The sequence below is a fragment of the Schistocerca piceifrons genome, chromosome 7 (genome assembly GCF_021461385.2).
Source record: "Schistocerca piceifrons isolate TAMUIC-IGC-003096 chromosome 7, iqSchPice1.1, whole genome shotgun sequence".
NCBI lineage: Eukaryota > Metazoa > Arthropoda > Insecta > Orthoptera > Acrididae > Schistocerca > Schistocerca piceifrons.
In genome coordinates, this window is record NC_060144.1 from 353,130,307 (window position 1) to 353,151,203 (window position 20,897).

Consider the following 20,897-nt stretch of genomic DNA (forward strand, 5'->3'; position numbering starts at 1 on the left):
CAGCCAATACACGCTTAGACAGCCCATCAACTAACATATACTGAACACAGTATAGTGGTCCATGCATCAGCTGAACGCGTTGGTCTTGCGAACAAATGCTCAGGAAGCGCGCATGTTGTTAATGTTGTGCTCGACTGCCGGGCCGACTGCCAGAAGACGGCCTCGCAACAATCCAGCCACGTCCCACGCCCAGCTGCTCCAGTCTCTCTCTTTCACTCTCTCTCCACCATTCATCTACCAATCGATCCTCCTCCGCCAGCTAATTCTGTTGCTCATGCTCATGATACAGTTATTACAATCATTTAATGTAGGCTTTCACGGCTGTTACTGACTTCCAGCCCGTGGTCGATGTATAAAACTTGCTCCTAACGTTTCATCTCCGACTTGTGGAGACATCTTCAGAGGTAAAGCGGCGAACTGCAACAAGAATTGGAGGGAGCACCGAATGTATAGTACCTGTGTAGAAGGCTCCACAGCCCATCACATGACGTCGGCTAAGCGATTGTCTCTGGTATTGCCAACATTCTCAATTGAAAGTAATCGATCATCCTTATTACAGTTGTAACGTTGACATCCAAATTTTATTTAATTTATCGCTTTCCTCTTTTCTGTTAAAATTATTACGGTTTTTGTAAATCTCCATAGCCCCTCTATAAATGCGCGCATGATAATGCGATGTTTTCTATATGATGCTCGTCTCAGTGAATTTTATTTCATGATCACCCGCTTGGTAAACATATTCCGACATGGCTGATTTGTCCGTATGTCCCAGGCGGCAATTCCTTCCGTGTTCAACCAGACGGGTGTTAACACTTCTTTTCGTGGTACCAACGTTACGGTCGCAGGTTCGAATCCTGTCGCGGGCATGGATGTGTGTGATGTCCTTAGGTTAGTTAGGTTTAAGTAGTTCTAAGTTCTAGGGGACTGATGACTTCAGCAGTTAAGTCCCATAGTGCTCAGAGCCATTTGAACCATTTTGAACCGTGGTACCAAAATAAACCAGTCCACAGGTACGTCGACCAACGCTTATCAGCCGGGAAGTTTTAAGTGAAATAATTACAATGACATAATTCGAAACGTTTATAGCTGTGTAATTGTGTATTGGAAGTGATTGCAAGAATACTCACAGTAGTGGCTCTCAGACGAGGGAACAGCGTGGTGGCATCGAAGTAGAGTCGTTGGTCCACAACCACCCTCTTGGCTGGATCCTTCGGGTACAGAGAGTCGTCCTTCCCGTACTTGGACACCAGGTACGTGGCGATTGCGTGGCTGCCGCAAGTAAAGGTGTCATTAGCACCATGAGATTAAAACTGGCAAGTAGAAATGCATTGCGGTCAGGGATGGAGTATGAATGTTGGGAACATTTTGGAACTGTCTCTAAGCTGATACAGAAGGATACTTCTCTAAAATTTAATTTAATCAGGCACAGATTAAGCACATGCTATTCTATCATTGATGAAATTTTTAATGGACTTGCCAATTTATGCAAAAATATTTATTTTTATTGATTTATTAAGCATACATCCAGAAAACAGCATTACAGTAATTCATTTCTGACAGACTGTGGCAGTGTGTCAATTGACAGCAACGTTACACTCCTACTGCAAAAAAAAAAAAAAATGACGTGATGCTAAGTGAATACAGTCTTTACGCGAATATATGTATGGGTCTCGATCCTTCAGCACAAGCAGAACAAGTTTCGATTATTTTGAGTCAAATTTAATGGATTCCCCGTGGCAATACCAATAAAATTCCTATTTTATACTGTATGTGCCTTGAAGGAAATGAAGGAGCTACATTGGTGGTCAAGCCATCGACTTCACATCTTACACAAGAACTGTGGTGACAGGATGTGTTAATTCCCGGTACACGTTACTTTGTAAGCAAAATTCCCAACTGCCAGCGACGTCAATAAGCACAATACTTTCTTAAATATATGTCCTACCGTAAATAACTTTCAGTTAAGCGCCTCTGCATGTCACACTTGCACTAAAGCCTGAAGTGTAGACGTGTAGAAAGGTGTCAGATTTAAGGTTGGCCATGTATTCTGAATTTACTGCTTTTTATGGGAAATTAGCTACCGGGACTGTATTGTGATGTTCATTGCGGAAGATAAACTATGAGTTAATACTAAAAATTATGAATTACAATAAATAGAAATATCTACATAAATGTACAATACACAGTTACGAGCCAAAACATTATGAAAGGAGAAGATGAAAAATTAAAATCTATAGTATTAAATGTCGTTCCGTCAAGAAATTGAGATGTTTTGGACTACACGTATTACTTGAGTAAAAATGAAACACATACTGCAGGATGTCCAATATGCTTGCGCATGCGTGTTTGCGTTTGTGTGTGTGTGTGTGTGTGTGTGTGTGTGTGTGTGTGTGCGGCGCATTTCCCAAATTAGTCCGGGAGGAATGTAATTAGAAATCATTCAGGCAGCGTGGCTAGTTCATCCTGTAAAAAAAAGATGAGCCAGTCACTCTGATAACACATTAAAACCCTAGCCCTAATTTTACAGGGAATAAATCAGACATTCCTGGGAACCTTAAAAGTCGTATCACGTATCGTCAGCTAAAACAGAGGGCATATCAGCTGGTAAACTAATTTCTCCCCTCTTGTCAGAATATAAAATACATTCTAAGACGAAGAAAAAGACACACTACGAAGGAATTATCCGAATGGGACGGAAACTGGTAAATATAATGTACATATAGAGACAAACAAATGACTAAAATTGCAGGAAAACTGAAGAGAAAGAGCTTTCCAAACTGAGAAAGTCAGTAAGACGTTGGTCCACCTTTGGCCATTATGCAAGCAATTACTCGACTTGACACTGATTGACAAAGTTATTGGATGTCCTCCTGTGGGATACCGTGCCGAATTCCGTCCAACTGACGCGTTAGCTTTCCAAAATCCCGAGCTGTTTGGTGTGCCTGGCCGATGAAGCTCCAAACGTTCTCGGGACAGATTCGGCGACCTTGCTGACCAAGGCAGGATTGGACGTGCACGAAGACAACCTGTAGAAACTCTCACCTTGTAATGCATGAATTAATTTGCTGTAATATAGCCTCAGGATGACTTGCTATGAAGGGCAACAAAACAGGACGTAGAATATCGTCAACGTACCGCTATGCTGTGAAGGTGACGCGGGTAACAACCCGAGGGGTACCGGTTGTCAGGCCGTATGCTGGGCAACAGTCAGGTTATCACACTGCTGTCGACCGAGTGAGATGGCGCAGTAGTTAGCACACTGGACTCGCAGTCGGGAGAACAACTATTCAAACCCGCGTCCGGCTACCCTGATTTAAGTATTCCGTTATTTCCTAAATTCCGGGATTGTTCCTTTGACAGGGCACGGCCGACTTCCTTCCCCATCCTTCCCTAATCTGATGGGACCGATGATCTCGCTGTTTGGTCCCTTCCCCCCAATCAACCAACCACCACTGACCGGAGGGGTGCACAAAGTGAAAAGATAGTGAACAACAAAAAAGTGCAAGTGACACTGATTCGTGAACAGCCTAAGAAAAAGAGACCTTTAATTATATTGTATGACATGCCAGAGGTCACAGGTGCAAAGGCACTCAGAGATACAAGATACATGTAGAACCTTGAAGATGAACTGAGTAAGGAAAGCTTCGAAAGCGGCTTTGCAGTATGATTCAGGTCAGGACCAAGGGGGAAGAAAAGTGGTATCAAGTTATTTAAGTGAGTCCTGAGGTTAGAACAACTCTCATGAAGCGACATAAAGTATATTTGGGTTCCGTTCGGTTACAGTGAAACACTGTCTAGTAGTGAGGGGGCGTGTTCAATGTCAAGACCTTGGTCATTGGGAAAGACATTGCGATAATCAAGTAGACAAGTGGACATTGTCGGGAAGAAGACCATATCAGAAAAGACTGCAATAAAATCAAACAAGAGGCAGTGTGTGAGCCTTGTAAATATAGGGGTAAAAATGAGCATGGAACAGAAACGAATGGCACACATATCAAACACTCCTAACAAGGTAGATTTTAAGAATGGATTATGAGTAGGCGTCTCATAACAGCAGAAAGCAATGACACCATCAAGTGCCGTCTATGTAAGAAACATAAATCACTATCAGGACACCGAAAGAGCGAGGACTTTCTGGCAAAAAGTAAGTGGTAAGTACCATAGAACATAGCATGCGACACAGACTGAAGTAGAGCATCGTTCATCTACGAATAAGCAGGAAAGAAGTTTTGGGCGAAAATTCAGATCTATATGGTACAACAGAGAAGCAAGATCGCAGACGGATGCAGGAGTGACATGATATAGGCGAATAGGATTTGGTGACACAAACTGGCAGCTGTACGTAGAATGCGACAGCACATATCCTGAGGAATACACTACGCTACCTACACAAGTAAAACAAGATTCTCCAATGCAAAAAATGAATCTGCAACAAAAACAGTACGAGAGCCAGCGAGTACAGGAAACAAACATCTTCTACAAAGGAGTAAACAACAAAAACACAGACCAGAACAGATCCGCGACAGATTTATGAAACCATAGAAAACGTTATGCAACTCACTAGACTCCGAAAGCCGAAGACGTTTATTACAGCGTTTTTTCCTGTACCAGATTTCGTAGACAGAGTCCATCTCAGAGTGAACAATCTGCGAATATAAGTGGAAAAGCTGTAGAAGTTACTGAAGCAGGTTTCTGTCAGAAGAAATGAATCAGTTTCCTTAGACACTTTGTACCAGCATATTGTGATGACGCATGGTCGTACAGCATGCGATTACAGGCGAGTAGGACAAGACTGCCGAATATATACGCGTCACCCATTATGGAGATAAAGATAGGATAGCTTAACGCCAGGAGAAGTGTCAGCGTATTGCATGAGGCTAAGAAGAGTGGCAGAAGAGTTGCAGTTAGATGTAGTGTGCCTCCTAGAACAGTATACGAAGGTAGGAAATATCCCCAGTACGCCAATAACTGACCCTATGGCACCAATAAAAGTACTTAACAAGGCCATAACAGTGACAAAAATATCGCAGTACTGTTCGGAACATGTAATCTGTGTCGAAACGTGAACCGGAAGGGACGATTGCATCCTGGTTTCCACGTATTTTCAATTTAGTGATGAGAGCGACGAGTATCTGCTAAGACTAAAGGATATTAATCACCTAGGACGAATTAAGCCTCTTATGTACTACACTGATGCAAATGAGAAGTCAGTATTGTGACGTGGCTCAAAAAAATGGTTCAAATGGCTCTGAGCACTATGGGACTTAACATCTGAGGTCATCAGTCCCCTAGAACTAAGAACTACTTAAACCTAACTAACCTAAGGACATCACACACATCCATGCCCTATGCAGGATTCGAACCTGCGACCGTAGCGGTCGCGCGGTTCCAGACTGAAGCGAATAGAACCGCTCGGCGGCACCGACCGGCTGTGACGTGACCGCCTGGCTGATGGCCTTGGAAGACAACTAGAAGAGGCATTGTGGAACTGAACCTGTAGGTATTGAAGGCACCTTACAATCCGCCAACCTACGAAGGGAGGGTCGGAGCAACGTCAAATATTGACATCAGTTTAGCAAATACGGCAGGGGCGCGCCCTGTGAAAGGCTGGAAGGTTGCGAATGGAATGACTTCGAGTGACCACAATATCGTACACTATACCATCACTGGCAGGGAAATCTCAAGACGTCACAGAGTTTGATAATGTAGACGTTAAAGCGCAAAAACTGACCGTGGCTATACATAGAGCAATGGATGCATGGGTACCTATCAGCGAAGGTCATTATAAAGAAGTACTTCACGCAACAAGGCCCCCGGAGTAGGCAACATTCCATTAGAACTACTGACAGCCTTGGGAGAGCCAGTCCTGACAAAACTCTACCATCTGGTGAGCAAGATGTATGAGAAAGCCGAAATAACCTCTGACTTCAAGAAGAATATAATAATTCCAATCCCAAAGAAAGAAGGTGTTGACAGATGTGAAAATTACCGAACTATCAGTTTAATAAGTCACAGCTGCAAAATAATAACGCGAATTCTTTACAGACGAATGGAAAAACTGATAGAAGCCGACCTCGGGGAAGATCAGTTTGGATTCCGTAGAAATGTTGGAACACGTGAGGCAATACTGACCCTTCGACTTATCTTAGAAGAAAGATTAAGGAAAGGTAAACCTACGTTTCTAGCATTTTTAGACTTAGAGAAAGCTTTTGACAATGTTGACTGGTTACTCTCTTTCAAATTCTGAAGGTGGCCGGGGTAAAATACAGGGAGCGATAGGTTATTTACAATTTCTACAGAAACCAGATGGCAGTTATAAGAGTCGAGGGATATGAAAGGGAAGCAGTGGTTGGGAAGGGAGTGAGACATGGTTGTAGCCTCTCCCCGATGTTATTCAATCTGTATATTGAGCAAGCAGTAAAGGAAACAAAAGAAAAGTTCGGAGTAGGTATTAAAATCCATGGAGAAGAAATAAAAACTTTGAGGTTCGCCGATGACATTGTAATTCTGTCAGAGACAGCAAAGGACTTGGAAGAGCAGTTGAACGGAATGGACAGTGTCTTGAAAGGAGTGTATAAAATGAACATCAACAAAAGCAAAACGAGGATAATGCAATGTAGTCGAATTAAGTCGGGTGATGCTGAGGGAATTAGATTAGGAAATGAGACACTTAAAGTAGTAAAGGGGTCTTGCTATTTGGGGAGCAAAATAACTGATGATGGTCGAAGTAGAGAGGATATAAAATGTAGACTGGCAATGGGAAAAAACCGTTTCTGAAGAAGAGAAATTTGTTAACATCGAGTATAGATTTAAATGTCAGGAAGTCGTTTCTGAAAGTATTTGTGTGGAGTGTAGCCACGTATAGAAGTGAAACGTGGACGATAAATAGTTTAGACAAGAAGAGAATAGAAGCTTTCGAAATGTGGCGCTACAGAAGAATGCTGAAGATCAGATGGGTAGATCACATAACTAATGAGGAGGTATTGAATAGAATTGGGGAGTAGAGGAGCTTGTGGCACAACTTGACTAGAAGAAGGGATCGGTTGGTAGGACATGTTCTGAGACATCGAGGGATCACCAATTTAGTATTGGAGGGCAGCGTGGAGGGTAAAAATTGAAGAGGGAGGCCAAGAGATGAATACACTAAGCTGATTCAGAAGGATGTAGGCTGCAGTAGGTACTGGGAGATGAAGAAGCTTGCACAGGATAGAGTAGCATGGAGAGCTGCATCAAACCAGTCTCAGGACTGAAGACCACAACAACAACAATAACAACTTCGCGTATGGACAGAAGCTCTGAAGATGCAGAACAAGAAGAGCCACGGAGCTGTGCCAGGGCAGCACCACTCAAGAAGAAAGAGCCCGAAGCTTGCGTAGATACAGGTATTTAAAACAACGATCTAAGGAAGAATTGGGGAAAACGAACATGGAACGATGGAATTAATTCGTGGAGGCTAACTTAGAACCGATCGCTGGCGTGTACCATATAAAATAGTCTGCGAGAAAATACTATCACCAACAGTCGTAGACACGCTCAGAAGGAATGATGGGACGGTGACAGAAAATTGGGAAGAGCCAGCCGTGCTAATGGAAACACTACTTCCTGACTATGGAGAAGAAGGCGAGACGGATAATCAGCGTAGGTTACAGGAAATGTTATGGGAAGAATACAGAACAATAAACTTGTGTATCCTTTCTCACAAGAAGAAATTAGGCATATTATTTTAAGAATGAAAAAGGAAAAATCTCCAGGACCGGACGGGGTCCCTGCCGAAGTAATACAAGCCTTATGTGACCAATTAGATAGTTACTTGTGCGAGCTGTGCAATGAGTGTATCTTGCAAGGAACAGCCCCTGCACCGTGGAAGAACGCTGAAATGGTCATAATCAGTAAAGGGCAAGATAAGGATCCAATTATACCCAAATCCTACAGACCAATTTGTCTTTTGAAAGTTCTTGGCAAGATATTTGAAAAGGTTACAAGATGACATACTGTTAAACGGAATGAGCCCTCAGCAGTACGGGTTTACAAGACGCAAGTCAACTTAAGACGCAGTTAATAAGGTGATTTTGCTAGCTACAGATACTCATTCTACCTACGCTCTAGCGACGATGATTGATATTGGTAGTGATTTGGTAGTCTTAGGGGCTATAGCAGGACCCTTTGATTGTCATCCGCGACACCGTTACAACACAGTGATACCTCAATGATGTTCTGCGTCCCGTTTTCTTGTTCTTCACGACAAGCCAACCTGGGCTTACATTTCAGCAAGGTAATGCACGTGCATACACGGCGAGAGTTTCTGCTGTTAGTCTTCGCGCTTGCCAAACCCCACCTTGGCCCGCAAGGTCCTCCAACCAGCTCGCCATTTTGACGATCTAAAGCGCCAATTGGACAGAATTTGGCACGATATCCCTCAGGTGAACATCCAACGACTTTATCAACCAATGCCAGGCCGAGTAACTGCTTGCATAACGGACAGAAATGGGCCAACGCGTTGCTGGCCTGATGATTTTGGGAAGTCCTTTTGTCATGAATAAATCATCCAACTTATCAGAAATTTCTTTATCTGCACATGTACATCACACCTACCAGTTTCCTTTCCATTCGAATAATTCCTTCGTGGTAAGTAGTTTTTCTGTCTGGGAGAGTACTTTTATCTACTATGTGGTGTGCTGAAATCGGAACGTCACCAACATCGCCTATTTGAGGATTCTCTCTCCAGAACAGGAATCCATACGTCATCAGACTATGCCCTACTCGAAGTGGCGTGAGAAGTTCTTCACGTCCCCTTAGTAGCCGGAAGGAGTTACGCCACAGCCTAGTAGATGGTTCCACCAGTCGCAATTATTGTCCACCGCTTCCAGTCACTCTTCTTCTTGTGGCCACATCTACCTGCTTAAAATGCGAGGGCATAGCACGTAGGGGGCAGCACACTGACCCACTTGATTTAGAATACACGCGTCCGTGGATGCAAAACCCTTCAGTTCATTATCATGAATCCGCTTGCGCCCTGCTATTCATGAGAATGATAGCCCCATTCTTCGCAGGTGAAGAACAGACCTGAGTGTTACGGACTTATTTGTCTCCAGAGTACATTAGTTAAAAACATTTAAGGGCACTCGGGGAGTCGGAACAAACTTGAAATTTGCAGGTATGAACACATTCCTCTTGACTCAGTACGCTTAAGATTGCATGTAACTCTGCGTTAAAGTGGTAAATTGTATTGGGAAGTGAATCTCGAGGACGTGATAAGGGTAAATCGTTGAACACTCAAGAGTGTCCCCCTGCTTAGACCTGTCTCTAAATACAGATATGTGGTTGTGGACTTCAGTAAACATTTCATTAATAATCGAATTAAAAACAAAAGCAGCAGTGCAGTCTTTACTCTACTCCCTCCTTTTCTTTTTGAGTCACCTTCTGATTGGCTTGATGCGGACGGCCGCGAATTCCTTTCCTGTACCAACCTTTTCATCTCAGAGTAGCACTCGCAACCTACGTCCTCAGTTATTTGCAGGATGTAGTGCAATCTGTCTTTTTCTACAGATTTTACCCCTAGGTGTTTAGCTGAATTTACGGCCTTTATATGTGACTGATTTATCGTGTAACCGAAGTTCAAACGAATTCCTTTTAGCACTCATGTGTATGACCACACACTTTTCATTATTTAGGATCAATTGACTATTTTCGCACTATACAGATATCTTATCTAAATCGTTTTGCAATTGCTTTTGATCTCCTGATGACTCTACTAGACGATAGACGGCAGCATCATCTGCAAATAACCTAAGACGGCTGCTCAGATAGTCTCCTAAATCGTTTATGCAGATAAGGAATAGCAGAAGGCCTATAATACTACCTTGGGAAACACCGAAATCACTTCTTTTTTACCCGATGACTTTCCGTCAATTACTTCGAACTGTTATCTCTCTGACAGGAAATCAGGAATCCAGTCGCACATCCGAGACTGTATTCCATAACATTGTTCCATAACAGCTTGGGAGGTACGGTGTCAAAAGCCTTCTGGAAATCTAGAAATACGGAAACAACTTGAAATCCCTTGTCGATAGCACTCAACACTTGGTGTGAGTAACGAGCTAGTTGTCTTGTGTTTTCTAAATCCGTGTTGGCAATGTGTCAATAGATCGTTCTCTTCAATTAATTCACAATTTTCGAACACAACATATGTTCCAGAATCGTGCTGGATACTGACGTTCATGATAAGGTCCGGTAATTAAGTGGATGACTGCTATTGCCTTTCTTCAATATTGGTGTGACCTGTGCAACTTTCCAGTCTTTGGATACGGATCTTCGTTGAGCGAGCGGTTGTATATGATTGCAAAATACAGAGATATCTCATCAGCATACTCTGAAAGGAACCTAACTGGTATACAGTCTGAACCGGAAGACTTGCTTTTATTAAGTGGTTTAAGTTGCTTCACTTCTCCGAGGATATCACTTTATAAGCTACTCATGTTGGCAGCTGTTCTTGATTCGAATTCTCGAACATCTACTTCGTCTTCTTTCGTGCAGCAATTTTGGAAGGATGTGTTTAGTAACACAATAGTTTTAGTGGCACAGTCATTGACACTATGTCCTTTGCTATCGCGCAGAGAAGGCATTTATTGTGTCTTGCCACTAGCATGTTTTACATACGACCAGAGGCTCTTCGAATTTTCTGCCAGGTTTTGAGACGAAGTTCCATTGTAGAAGGTATTGTAAACATCTCGCATTGAGGTCCGCGATAAATTTTGAGCGCCTGTAAAAGATCAGCAGTCTAGGTGATTATGCGTTAATTTAAATTTGGCATGCTTTCTTCTTTGTTTCTGCAACAGTGTTCTTATTTGTTTTGTGTAGCATGGTGGATAAACTCCGTAATCTGTTAATCTATTCGGTATAAATCTATCAATTGCTGTCGACTCTATTTCTCTGAATTCAAGCCACATCTGATCTACACTGACACCGGTAATTTGGAAGAAGTGGAGATTGTCTCTCAGGAAGACATCAAGTGAATTTTTATCCGCTTTATTCAATAGATATATTTTTAGTTTATTTTTGGAGGGTTTGGGAGTTACAGGAGTCAGTCTTGCTACGGCAACTCTGTGGTCACTAATTCCTGTATCCATTTTAATATTCGTTATTAGCTCAGGATTATTTGTTGCTAAGAGTGTGTTTTCACAACTGTTCACTATTCGAGTGGGTTCGAAATAATTTTCAGAGAATGTGTTTAGTATAATTTTGGATGATGTTTTATGCGTACCTCCGGATTTAAATGTATTTTGGCCAACATATCAAGGGTAAATTGACGTCGCCACCAATTGTATGAGTCGGGTAGGTGTTTGAAATAAGATTCAAGTTTTCTTTAAACATTTCAGCAACTGAATCATCTGAGTTGGGATTTCGGTAAAGAGATTCAATTATCATTTTTCTTCTGGTTGCCAAGAATGGCTTTTAATTCACAGGAATTATCCACTTAAATTTCGCTACAAGATAAACTACTTCTACCAGCAGCAAGGAACCCACCGCCAACTGTCTTTAGTCTATCCTTTCTGAACACCGTTGGCTCCAACGCAAAAATTTCGGCTGAACGTGTCTTCAGTTTTATCCAGCTTTCGGAGTCTATAACGATTTGAGCATTAGTGCTTTCTAACAGCGCTTGAAGCTCTGGTACTTTGCCAACACAACTATGACACTTTACAACTGTTATACCGATGGTTCCTAGATCTACGTTCTTCCTGAATTCTACTTGCTCCGTTTGAGACTGAAGCCCTTTTTGAGTTTCGCGAGACCGTCTAACCTAACAAACCGCCCAGTCCACACAACACAGCCCTGCTAGCCGCCTCCTGCGTGCAATGGACTCCTGACATCTTTAGCGGTACTCGAAACACCACCACCCTATGGCGCAAATCGAGGAATCTGCAGCCTACGCGGTCGCAGAACCGTCTGAGCCTCTGATTGACACCCTCCACTCGGCTCTGTATCAGAGGTCCGCAGTCGGCCCTGTCCATCTCGCAAGCAAGACTGGCAGCTTTTATCACTTCTGGATGGCCGCTCAAAACCAGAGAGTATTTCTTCCGATCCAAAGCGACACACATCACTGGTACCGAAGTGAGCCACCACCTGCAGTTGGCTGCCCCTGTGCTCTTCATGGCATCCAGAATGATTTGTTCCACGTCTTAAGTGACTCCACCCGGCATGCACACGAAGTGCACATTGGCTCTCTTCCCCTGCTTGGCAGCCATGTTCCTAAGGGGCCCCATAATGCACCTAAAATTGGAGCTCCCAACCACAATAATCACACTCTCTGTGACTGCTCGGATCTTGCATTCTGAGAAGTTTACTCTCAAACAGGACAAGCGACAGCATCTGGCTGAGGGACAGAGGCAACCGCCGTAAGTGACGGAAAATCATCGAGGAAGACAGAACAATATCTGGCGTTCCCCGATGAAGTGTTATAGGCCTTTGCTGTTCCTGATCTACATAAACCATTTACCAGACAATCTCAGCAACACTCAAATTTTTTGCAGATGATTCTGTCGTTTAGGGTCTAGTAAAGTCATCAGGAGATGGGAACCAACTGCAAAATGATGTAGACAAGATATCTGCATATTGCGAAAAGTGGCAATTGGCTCGGTACACCAACAAGTGTTATAAATCAGCATCGTAATAAAATAAGAGAAATCAGTGCTCTCACGAAACGGTTTCAGAATTCGTTTTTCTCCTGTACAGTTTTGAGAGTGGAACAGTAGATAAATAGTATTAAACTGATTCGATGAACTCTCTGCCAAGCTGTTAAATGTGAACCGCGGTCATGTGAATGTAGACGTAGACTTAGATGTAGGTGTTTCATCTAAGAAGCTGGTCGGATTGTAAGCCTGAAACATCCCCTTGGAAAAATTATACATGACTGTGCTTAAACTGACACACAATATTTTTTAGCGCAACGCAATCTGACTTTCAATAATCCCTACAAGAGAATGGCCCTGACTAAATTAACCTATACGTTTCACAAATCACTTACCTCACAAAAATCTTCGTTACTCGAACTACTGCAATACAGCGAGCGCCACTACTGCCAGCTAAATAAAAGATTCAAACTACTGAAGGCACTAACTACTGATGGGCATAGTTAGCAAAAGAAAGATTTTGATAGAGAACAAACAATGTATTTACCTTTATAGTGTTGAAAAGTCATTTTATATATATATATATATATATATATATATATATATATATATATATATATATATATATATATATATAAGTCCATGATATCCAATATTACAAATTTACTGTCTCTGATGGACACACGTTCAGATCATTCGCTCTCAAAAATCCGTCATCTCACTCCCCACATCCACCACTGTTGACAGCTCACCTCCAACTGCGCAACGCTACGCGCTGTTAACAGCCAACTGCCCAACACTACAATAGCGACTATTGCAACAATGCCGACCAGCCTCAGACTGCACACAGCACAGTCAGTGATTTTCATATAGAGCGCTACGTGGCGTTACCAATAAAAAAAACGTAAACAGCCTACTTACAAGCCGTTTCACTGATTTTAGCGGTTTGGTTATAAATTCTAGCGCTTTTCGAATATCCCTAGTTCCTTATCAATAAATGTAAGTTCATTTTTATATAAATGAATCCTGTCATTGTGTACATTTTTCGTAGTTACTGATTGTTCTGTACGACTTTCTGCTGTGACACTAGTAGCTATGGAAATAGGTGTCCACCCAGACAGAGCCCCGTTTTGTTGTATAATCCTTACATAACTGAGGTGCGGCAGGTTAATTACAGGATGTCCACTAACTACTTTTTCGGCTCAGTAGCCATCCATCACATCGACACGTAGCACACCCAGAGGTTGAGGAGTTTCTTCGAGAAATCTGTACCATCATCGTGATACAGGCGGTGAAGCCAAGGTCCCCGTCCTCACTGAAGCCCGCCCAGAATGTACGGTTACAAAGGACTGCCAGCGCTCACCGACCCGTTGCTCAACAACTCCAGATTGTTCTAGTCCGTACCCAGCAACGAAACCGAGCTTCCTAATTTGCTCATCATTTGGTAGAGATTAGATTAGATTAGATTAATACTTGTTCCATAGATCATGAATACGACACTTCGTAATGATGTGGAACGTGTCAGGTCAATAAAAGATGTCTGTACAAGATATTACATTACACAAAATACTGCATGACACTAATGTTTAATTTAGGTTTTTTTCCCTCCCTTAATTTATATCTAAAAATTCAGCCAATGAGTAGAAGGAGTTGTCATCTTGAAATTCTTTTAATTTATTTTTAAATGTTGGTTGACTATCTGTCAGGCTTTTGATGCTGTTTGGTAGGTGACCAAAGACTTTTGTGGCAGTATTATTTGCCCCTTTCTGTGCCAAAGTCAGATTTAACCCTGCATAGCGAAGATCATCCTTTCTCCTGGTGTTATAGCTATGGACACTGCTGTTACGTTTGTACTGTGTTGGATTATTAACAACAAATTTCGTAAGTGAATATATATATACTGTGAGGTTACTGTGAGGATCCCTAGATCCTTAAATAGATGTCTGCAAGATGACCGTGGGTGGGCTCCAGCAATTATTCTGATTACACGTTTTTGAGCAATGAATACTTTTCTACTCAACGATGAATTACCCCAGAATATGATGCCATACGAAAGCAGTGAATGAAAGTAGCCATAGTAAGCTAATTTACTGAGATTCTTATCACCAAAATTTGCAATAACCCTAATAGCATACGTAGCTGAGCTCAGACGTTTCAGCAGACCATCAATGTGTTGTTTCCAGTTTAACCTCTCATCAATGGACACACCCAAAAATATTGAAAATTCTACCTTAGCTACAGACTTCTGTTCAAAGTATATATTTATTACTGGAGTTGTGCCATCCACAATACACCTACGGCTTACTGAATGCCATAGACGCAATGAGCAGTCCCCATTTCCGCTACCAACAAGTGCAAGAACCGATAATCATAATATTAGATAGCGTATTACCACTTACATTCCACAGGCACTTATGTAACGGAGAAAATAATCACCTCACTGGACTACGGACAGGAACAGATGATATTCCACACTGTCTGAGGAGGTAGGTCCCAGGTGGATAAAGGGATATTGTGGCATTAAGGGAAACAAAGTTAATGTTTTAATTCATTAGCCGCGATAATGAAAATAACTACAGCGTAATTTCAGCTATTTTTTACGAAGGGCTAGCACTTTAGTCAGGGAAGCTTACGCACAAATATGCGCTTTGCTTGCAATGCGACATTGCTATGACAGTGCCGCGAGTTTTTTAAATACGTTTGAGCATCATTCATGGCGGCTTCCATAAACATCTGACGACAATGACGACGACGACGACAACGACGACAACAGTGAAGAATTAAACAGTTTAACCAGGATATCGGAATTGCTAATGAAGAAAGACACGGACTGGGTCACTTGATATATTTTATTCAGTGTAACTGTATCTTTGCCACGTCGACTAGCTGAGCTTCGCAGTGAATAGATGTACGGACCTGAGGAAGACCTGCAACGAAGGCCGAAACCGTTTAACATAATAAACCACACCAAATGTCGAAGACTGTGTCTTTATTCATATGCATTTCAGTAGGTGTGTGGAACACAGCAGACAGCATGGCTACAGATACTGTCGAGGCCTAACTACTCAAAACTGAGCACGTCTGCTTCATATCTCTTCACTCTGTTGCTAACAGCATTTATCCTGGACACTAGCTGACTGTTATAATAATGCGACTCGGCATTATATTTCGGAACAGAAAATAATAAATCTTATTCACTTCAGAAATTATAACTGAACAAAATATGCTTACCTGTGCCATATGAACAAACCATTATCGTCCAGAGACGGTATTGTGTGCTCTGGATTCATCTGAAACGAAGGGATTTGGTCACAACTCGCAGTCACATCAGTCTTACATTATGCGAAACTAGACATTTCATCCGTGGAGCAGAATATACAGATTACACTAAAAAGTTTTAGATTAGTCAGTTCCTGAACTTAACAATGTTGGTTATATTACAAAATTTAATCATTCTCAGATCTGCGAGTTGCCAATGGTTTAGAATACAGTATTTGTTTTGTTCGTGTAAGTAATCTCTGCAATGCATGGCAAAATTACTCAGAGACAGAATAAATACGCTCACATTTTAATAGACATAAAGACAAATGTAAATACAAGACACATTCTCGGCTTACTGTTTTTGTCTCGTTTACTAGTTCCTGTATTCTGTAGAGTTGTTCTAACATTCAGAATCCAACTGTTGCTTGTAACAGATCAAGGTGGAATTATCCTCGTTGTTCTTATACCACTCTTGAAGCCAATATTATCATATTCTTTTCACACCTTTTTTCCCATTAGCAGTACACTTGCAATAGTTACACGAACTAATTTCCTATTCAAGTGACAATTCATTTTTCACTGTATAAATTGCCTACTGCCGATGAACAAACATATTTAATTCATCTGGAAATATTTTGTTTAAACAAATATTCGTAATTTAAGGTAACTAGGAACCATGTGCACGTCAAAATTCAATTATGCTAGATTTGTTATTTTATTTAAGCCCTTATTCTTCGCTTTGCAACGTAGGTTACACTTTTTCCAAAACTCTACGTTTCAGAAATTATTTATGTTGAAAATTTTTATGTTCCAGAATATTCCAATCTTAATGTGAAATTCTTTCAAAAATCTAGTGCCATAGTTTTGTAGCACCAAATTTTCGGTTTACAAGAATGCATACTTTCACCAAGATAACATTTTAGTTCGTTAATTATTCAGATAAAGAGAGTACATTTTTAGACACTTTTTGGCGAACTTTGGCGATCCCTGTGCACATTAAAATTTCTCACCCGCAAAATAATACCAATAATTTTACCATTCGCTAGTGACACAGCTCTTAATCAAACAAACTTGCACTGAGGTGACAAAACTCAAGGATACCTCCTGATATCGTGCCAGACCCCCTTTTGCCCGGCGTAGAGCAGGAACACGAATTGTCATGGACTCAACAAGTCGTTGGAAGTCTCTGCAGAAATACTGAGCCGTGCTGCCTCTATAGCCGCCCGTAATTGCGAAAGTGTTGCCGGTGCAGGATTTTGTGCTTGAAGCGGCCTCTCGATTGTCTCCCATAAACGTCCGATGGGACCCACGACGGGTGATCTGGATGGCCAAATCATTCCCACGAATTGTCCAGAATGTTCTTCAAACCAATCGCGAACATCTGTGGCCGGTGATATGGAGCATTGCCGTCCATAAAAATTACATCGTTGTTTTGGAACACGGCATCCATGAAAGACTGCGAATGGTCTCCAAGTAGCTGAACCTCCAGAGGCGTAATGTTGCAGAGTGATATGAAATGGAACGAGTATGTGAGGGTTGTGGTAGAAAAGGCGAGTGGTCGATTTCGGTTTATTGGAGGAAGTGTGCTCACCTGTAAAGTAGACCGGATGTAGAACGCTAGTGCGACCTATTCTAGAGTACTACTCGAGTGTTTGGGATCACTACCAGATCGGATTAAAGAAAGACTTTAAATCAATTTAGACGCGGGCTGCTAGACTTCTTACTACACACATCAAAAAAAGTTTTTCATCACCCCAGTTCTCAGAACTCCTGAAGATAGACCTTGACTGTGGATATCGTATCACAGACACAGTTACTTTGACTGTTCAGAGATGTCACTAAACCTGCTCAAAGATGTAAACAACCATGCATGAGCAACGCCTATTAGAAGGAGGGGTCCGACAGCCGATCAGTTTGTCGTTCCACCAGGAAGGAGGTACACAGCACGTGTTGTCTGTAGTTTAACCATGCCTAGACGCTCAATACCGCGTTTCAATCGCGTCCGCAATGTCACTTTGTGCCAGGAAAGGCTCTCAACATGGAAAGTTTCCAGGCGTCTCGGAGTGAACCAAAGCAATGTTGTTCGGACAGAAACTGACGATGACGTCCCTCACTCAGGCCGCCCAAGGGCTACTACTGCAGTGGATGACCTCCACCTGCGGATTATAGCTCGGATGAATCCTGACAGCAACGCTACCGTGTTGAATAATGTTGTTTTGCAGCAACATGACGTCGTGTTAACGACTCAAACTGTGCGCAATAGGCTGCATGATGCGCAACTTCACTCCCGACGTTAATCGCGAGGTCCGTCTTTGCAACCACGACACCAGGTAACACGGAACAGATAGGCCCAACAAAATGCGGAACGGACCGCTAAGGATTGACATCACGTTCCCTTCACCGATGAGTGTCGCATATGCCTTCAACCAGAAAATCGTCGGAGACGTGTTTAGAGGTAACCCGGTCAGGCTGAACGCCGGCCGCGGTGGTCTCGCGGTTCTAGGCGCGCAGTCCGGAACCGTATGACTGCTACGGTCGCAGGTTCGAATCCTGCCTCGGGCATGGATGTGTGTGATGTCCTTAGGTTAGTTAGGTTTAACTAGTTCTAAGTTCTAGGGGACTGATGACCACAGCTGTTAAGTCCCATAGTGCTCAGAGCCATTTGAACCATTCAGGCTGAACGCCTTAGACACACTGTCCAGAGAGCGCAGCAAGGTGGAGGTTCCCTGCTGTTTTGGGGTGGCATAATGTGGGGCCGACGTACGCCACTGGTGGTCATGGAATGCCATCCTCCGACCGATAGTGCAACCATATCGGAAACATATTGGCGAGGCATTCGTCTTCAAGGATGACAATTCACGTCCCTATCGTGTACATTTTGTGAATGAGTTCCTTCAGGATAACGACATCGATCGACTAGAGTGGCCAGCATGTTCTCCAGACATGAACCCTATCGAACATGCTTGGGGTAGATTGGAAAGGGCTGTTTATGGACGACATGACCCACCAACCACTCTGAGGGATTTACGCCGTATCGTCGTTGAGGAGTTGGACAATCTGGACCAACAGTGCCTTGATGAACTTGTGGATAGTATGCCACGACGAATACAGGCATGCATCAATGCAAGAAGACGTGCTACTGGGTATTAGAGGTACCGGTCCGTACAGCAATCTGGATCACCACATCTGAAGATCTCGCTGTATGGTACTACAACATACAGTGTGTGGTTGTCATGGGCAATGAAAAGGGCGGAAATGATGTTTGTGTTGATCACTATTCCAATTTTCTGTACAGGTTCCGGAACTCTCGGAACCGAGGTGATGCAAAACTTTTTTTGATGTATTTATGAGACTCAGCACTAAAAGTAACAACAAGACGGATAAACTCCGAATAACGCACAAACAAAACTCGAGACTCAAAACACTAGCTCACAGATCAAAACCTGAACTGTAAACACAGCTGGTTGCTATGACAGTGATATCGACCGAAAGGTCAGAGTTTCTATAACAGAAGAGTGAAATCCACAGTCATCTGTGTGTAACTTTTTCGAAAATGCAAAGGTCTGAATACGAACACACCGTAAGTTCGGTAATTTTCCTGAGAACACATACAAATTTGAAAAATGAAATAAAAATATTACTAACTAGAATTTCTTAATAAATTTTGCAGTATTTTAAATAGAAAATTTCAAATTATTTTATAGGGTTAACAACTGAAAATGCTATTTTTTACCATCCTGCGACTTTCCGACTCCTCTGAAGAACATACATAACAATTGTCCCTACCTATAGCGAAGGCACTACCAACGACTTTATTACACTAGACATTTATATTGATAATGTATACATTAATTAATGTGTATCTCATAGCTCACATGCCTTCAATATATATATATATATATATATATATATATATATATATATATATATATATACAGGGTGTATATATGATCCACATTTAACACCTTATTCGTAGCCTCATATAGTACAATTACAGAACTGCATTAAACGTGCTTAAAAAACGCTTAAGTGCGCATCTGAGTTACTAACCATGACAGTGCACCCAATCCAAAATGTTTTAGCCGCCACATTACCTTAACGTAGTCCTCATTGAGGTGTTCCCTTTCCATGAGGTTGACGATTTTGATGGTGACGTCAAGCCCAAGGGCCTTAGCGGTGCACAGAGCTGTTCTGCAAGGCGGGCTGAGAGGAAAATGGTACAGAACTATCGGCATCTTTTCAAGCTGCGTCTGAAAACAGATGTAAGAAGTTACAAAAAAAATGTTCAAATGTGTGTGAAATCTTATGGCACTTAACTGCTAAGGTCATCAGTCCCTAAGCTTACACACTACTTAACTTAAAATTATCCTGTGGACAAACACACACACGCACACACACACACACACACACACACACCCATGCCCGAGGGAGGACTCGAACCGCCGCCGGGATCAGCCGCACAATCCAAGACTGCAGCGGCCCAGACAGCTCGGCTAATCCCGCGCGGCTAAGAAGTAACACCATTATTTTAAAGATTAATTACTGTAGAAAGGTGTACTCCTCCTACTGAATGGGGTATCCTCCACTATTATCCTTACTCCCTGACTCTAAACTTCCTTCCTATATCATAATTTTAGTATTGTTCTGAAACATTAAATATGAAACTGCCATTTTTTATGTTGAGAAAAGAATAATTCACGTGAGCAGTCTTGCTTCGACTTTGCAGATTTCTAGATTGAAGGCTTCAGTACATTCTCGGCGCCATCTCATCCATAGATGTATACTCGAAAATTTATATTACTCTCAACACTGTCTGCGTAAAACAAAAATAATCGCATATCGTTCTGTTACTCATTAGATAACTTTTATTAGTGTCGTTTAAGGACGATGCAGTTACATTAGCATTTTCTAAAGATTTTCTGGATAATTTGATGAAGGATAAGCTATTAACAAATTTGATTTTTGGGTGACACGCAACGAGATAATGCACTTTCAGGAAGGGAGGAGACG

General features: G+C 42.1%; 1 protein-coding gene across 1 annotated transcript in view; it reads right to left on the bottom strand.

Moving 5' to 3' along the window:
- Nucleotides 1–20,897, bottom strand: part of LOC124805036 (glutathione S-transferase D7-like) — a 100,938-nt gene that overhangs the window by 49,201 nt on the left and 30,840 nt on the right. Inside the window, exons 2-4 of the mRNA XM_047265456.1 lie at nucleotides 19,982–20,137; nucleotides 15,858–15,916; nucleotides 1,128–1,269 (exon numbers count right to left, since the gene is read on the bottom strand). Coding sequence (XP_047121412.1) covers nucleotides 1,128–1,269; nucleotides 15,858–15,916; nucleotides 19,982–20,122 — 342 coding nt within the window. The 5' untranslated portion in view covers nucleotides 20,123–20,137. The remainder of the gene's footprint in view (nucleotides 1–1,127; nucleotides 1,270–15,857; nucleotides 15,917–19,981; nucleotides 20,138–20,897) is intronic.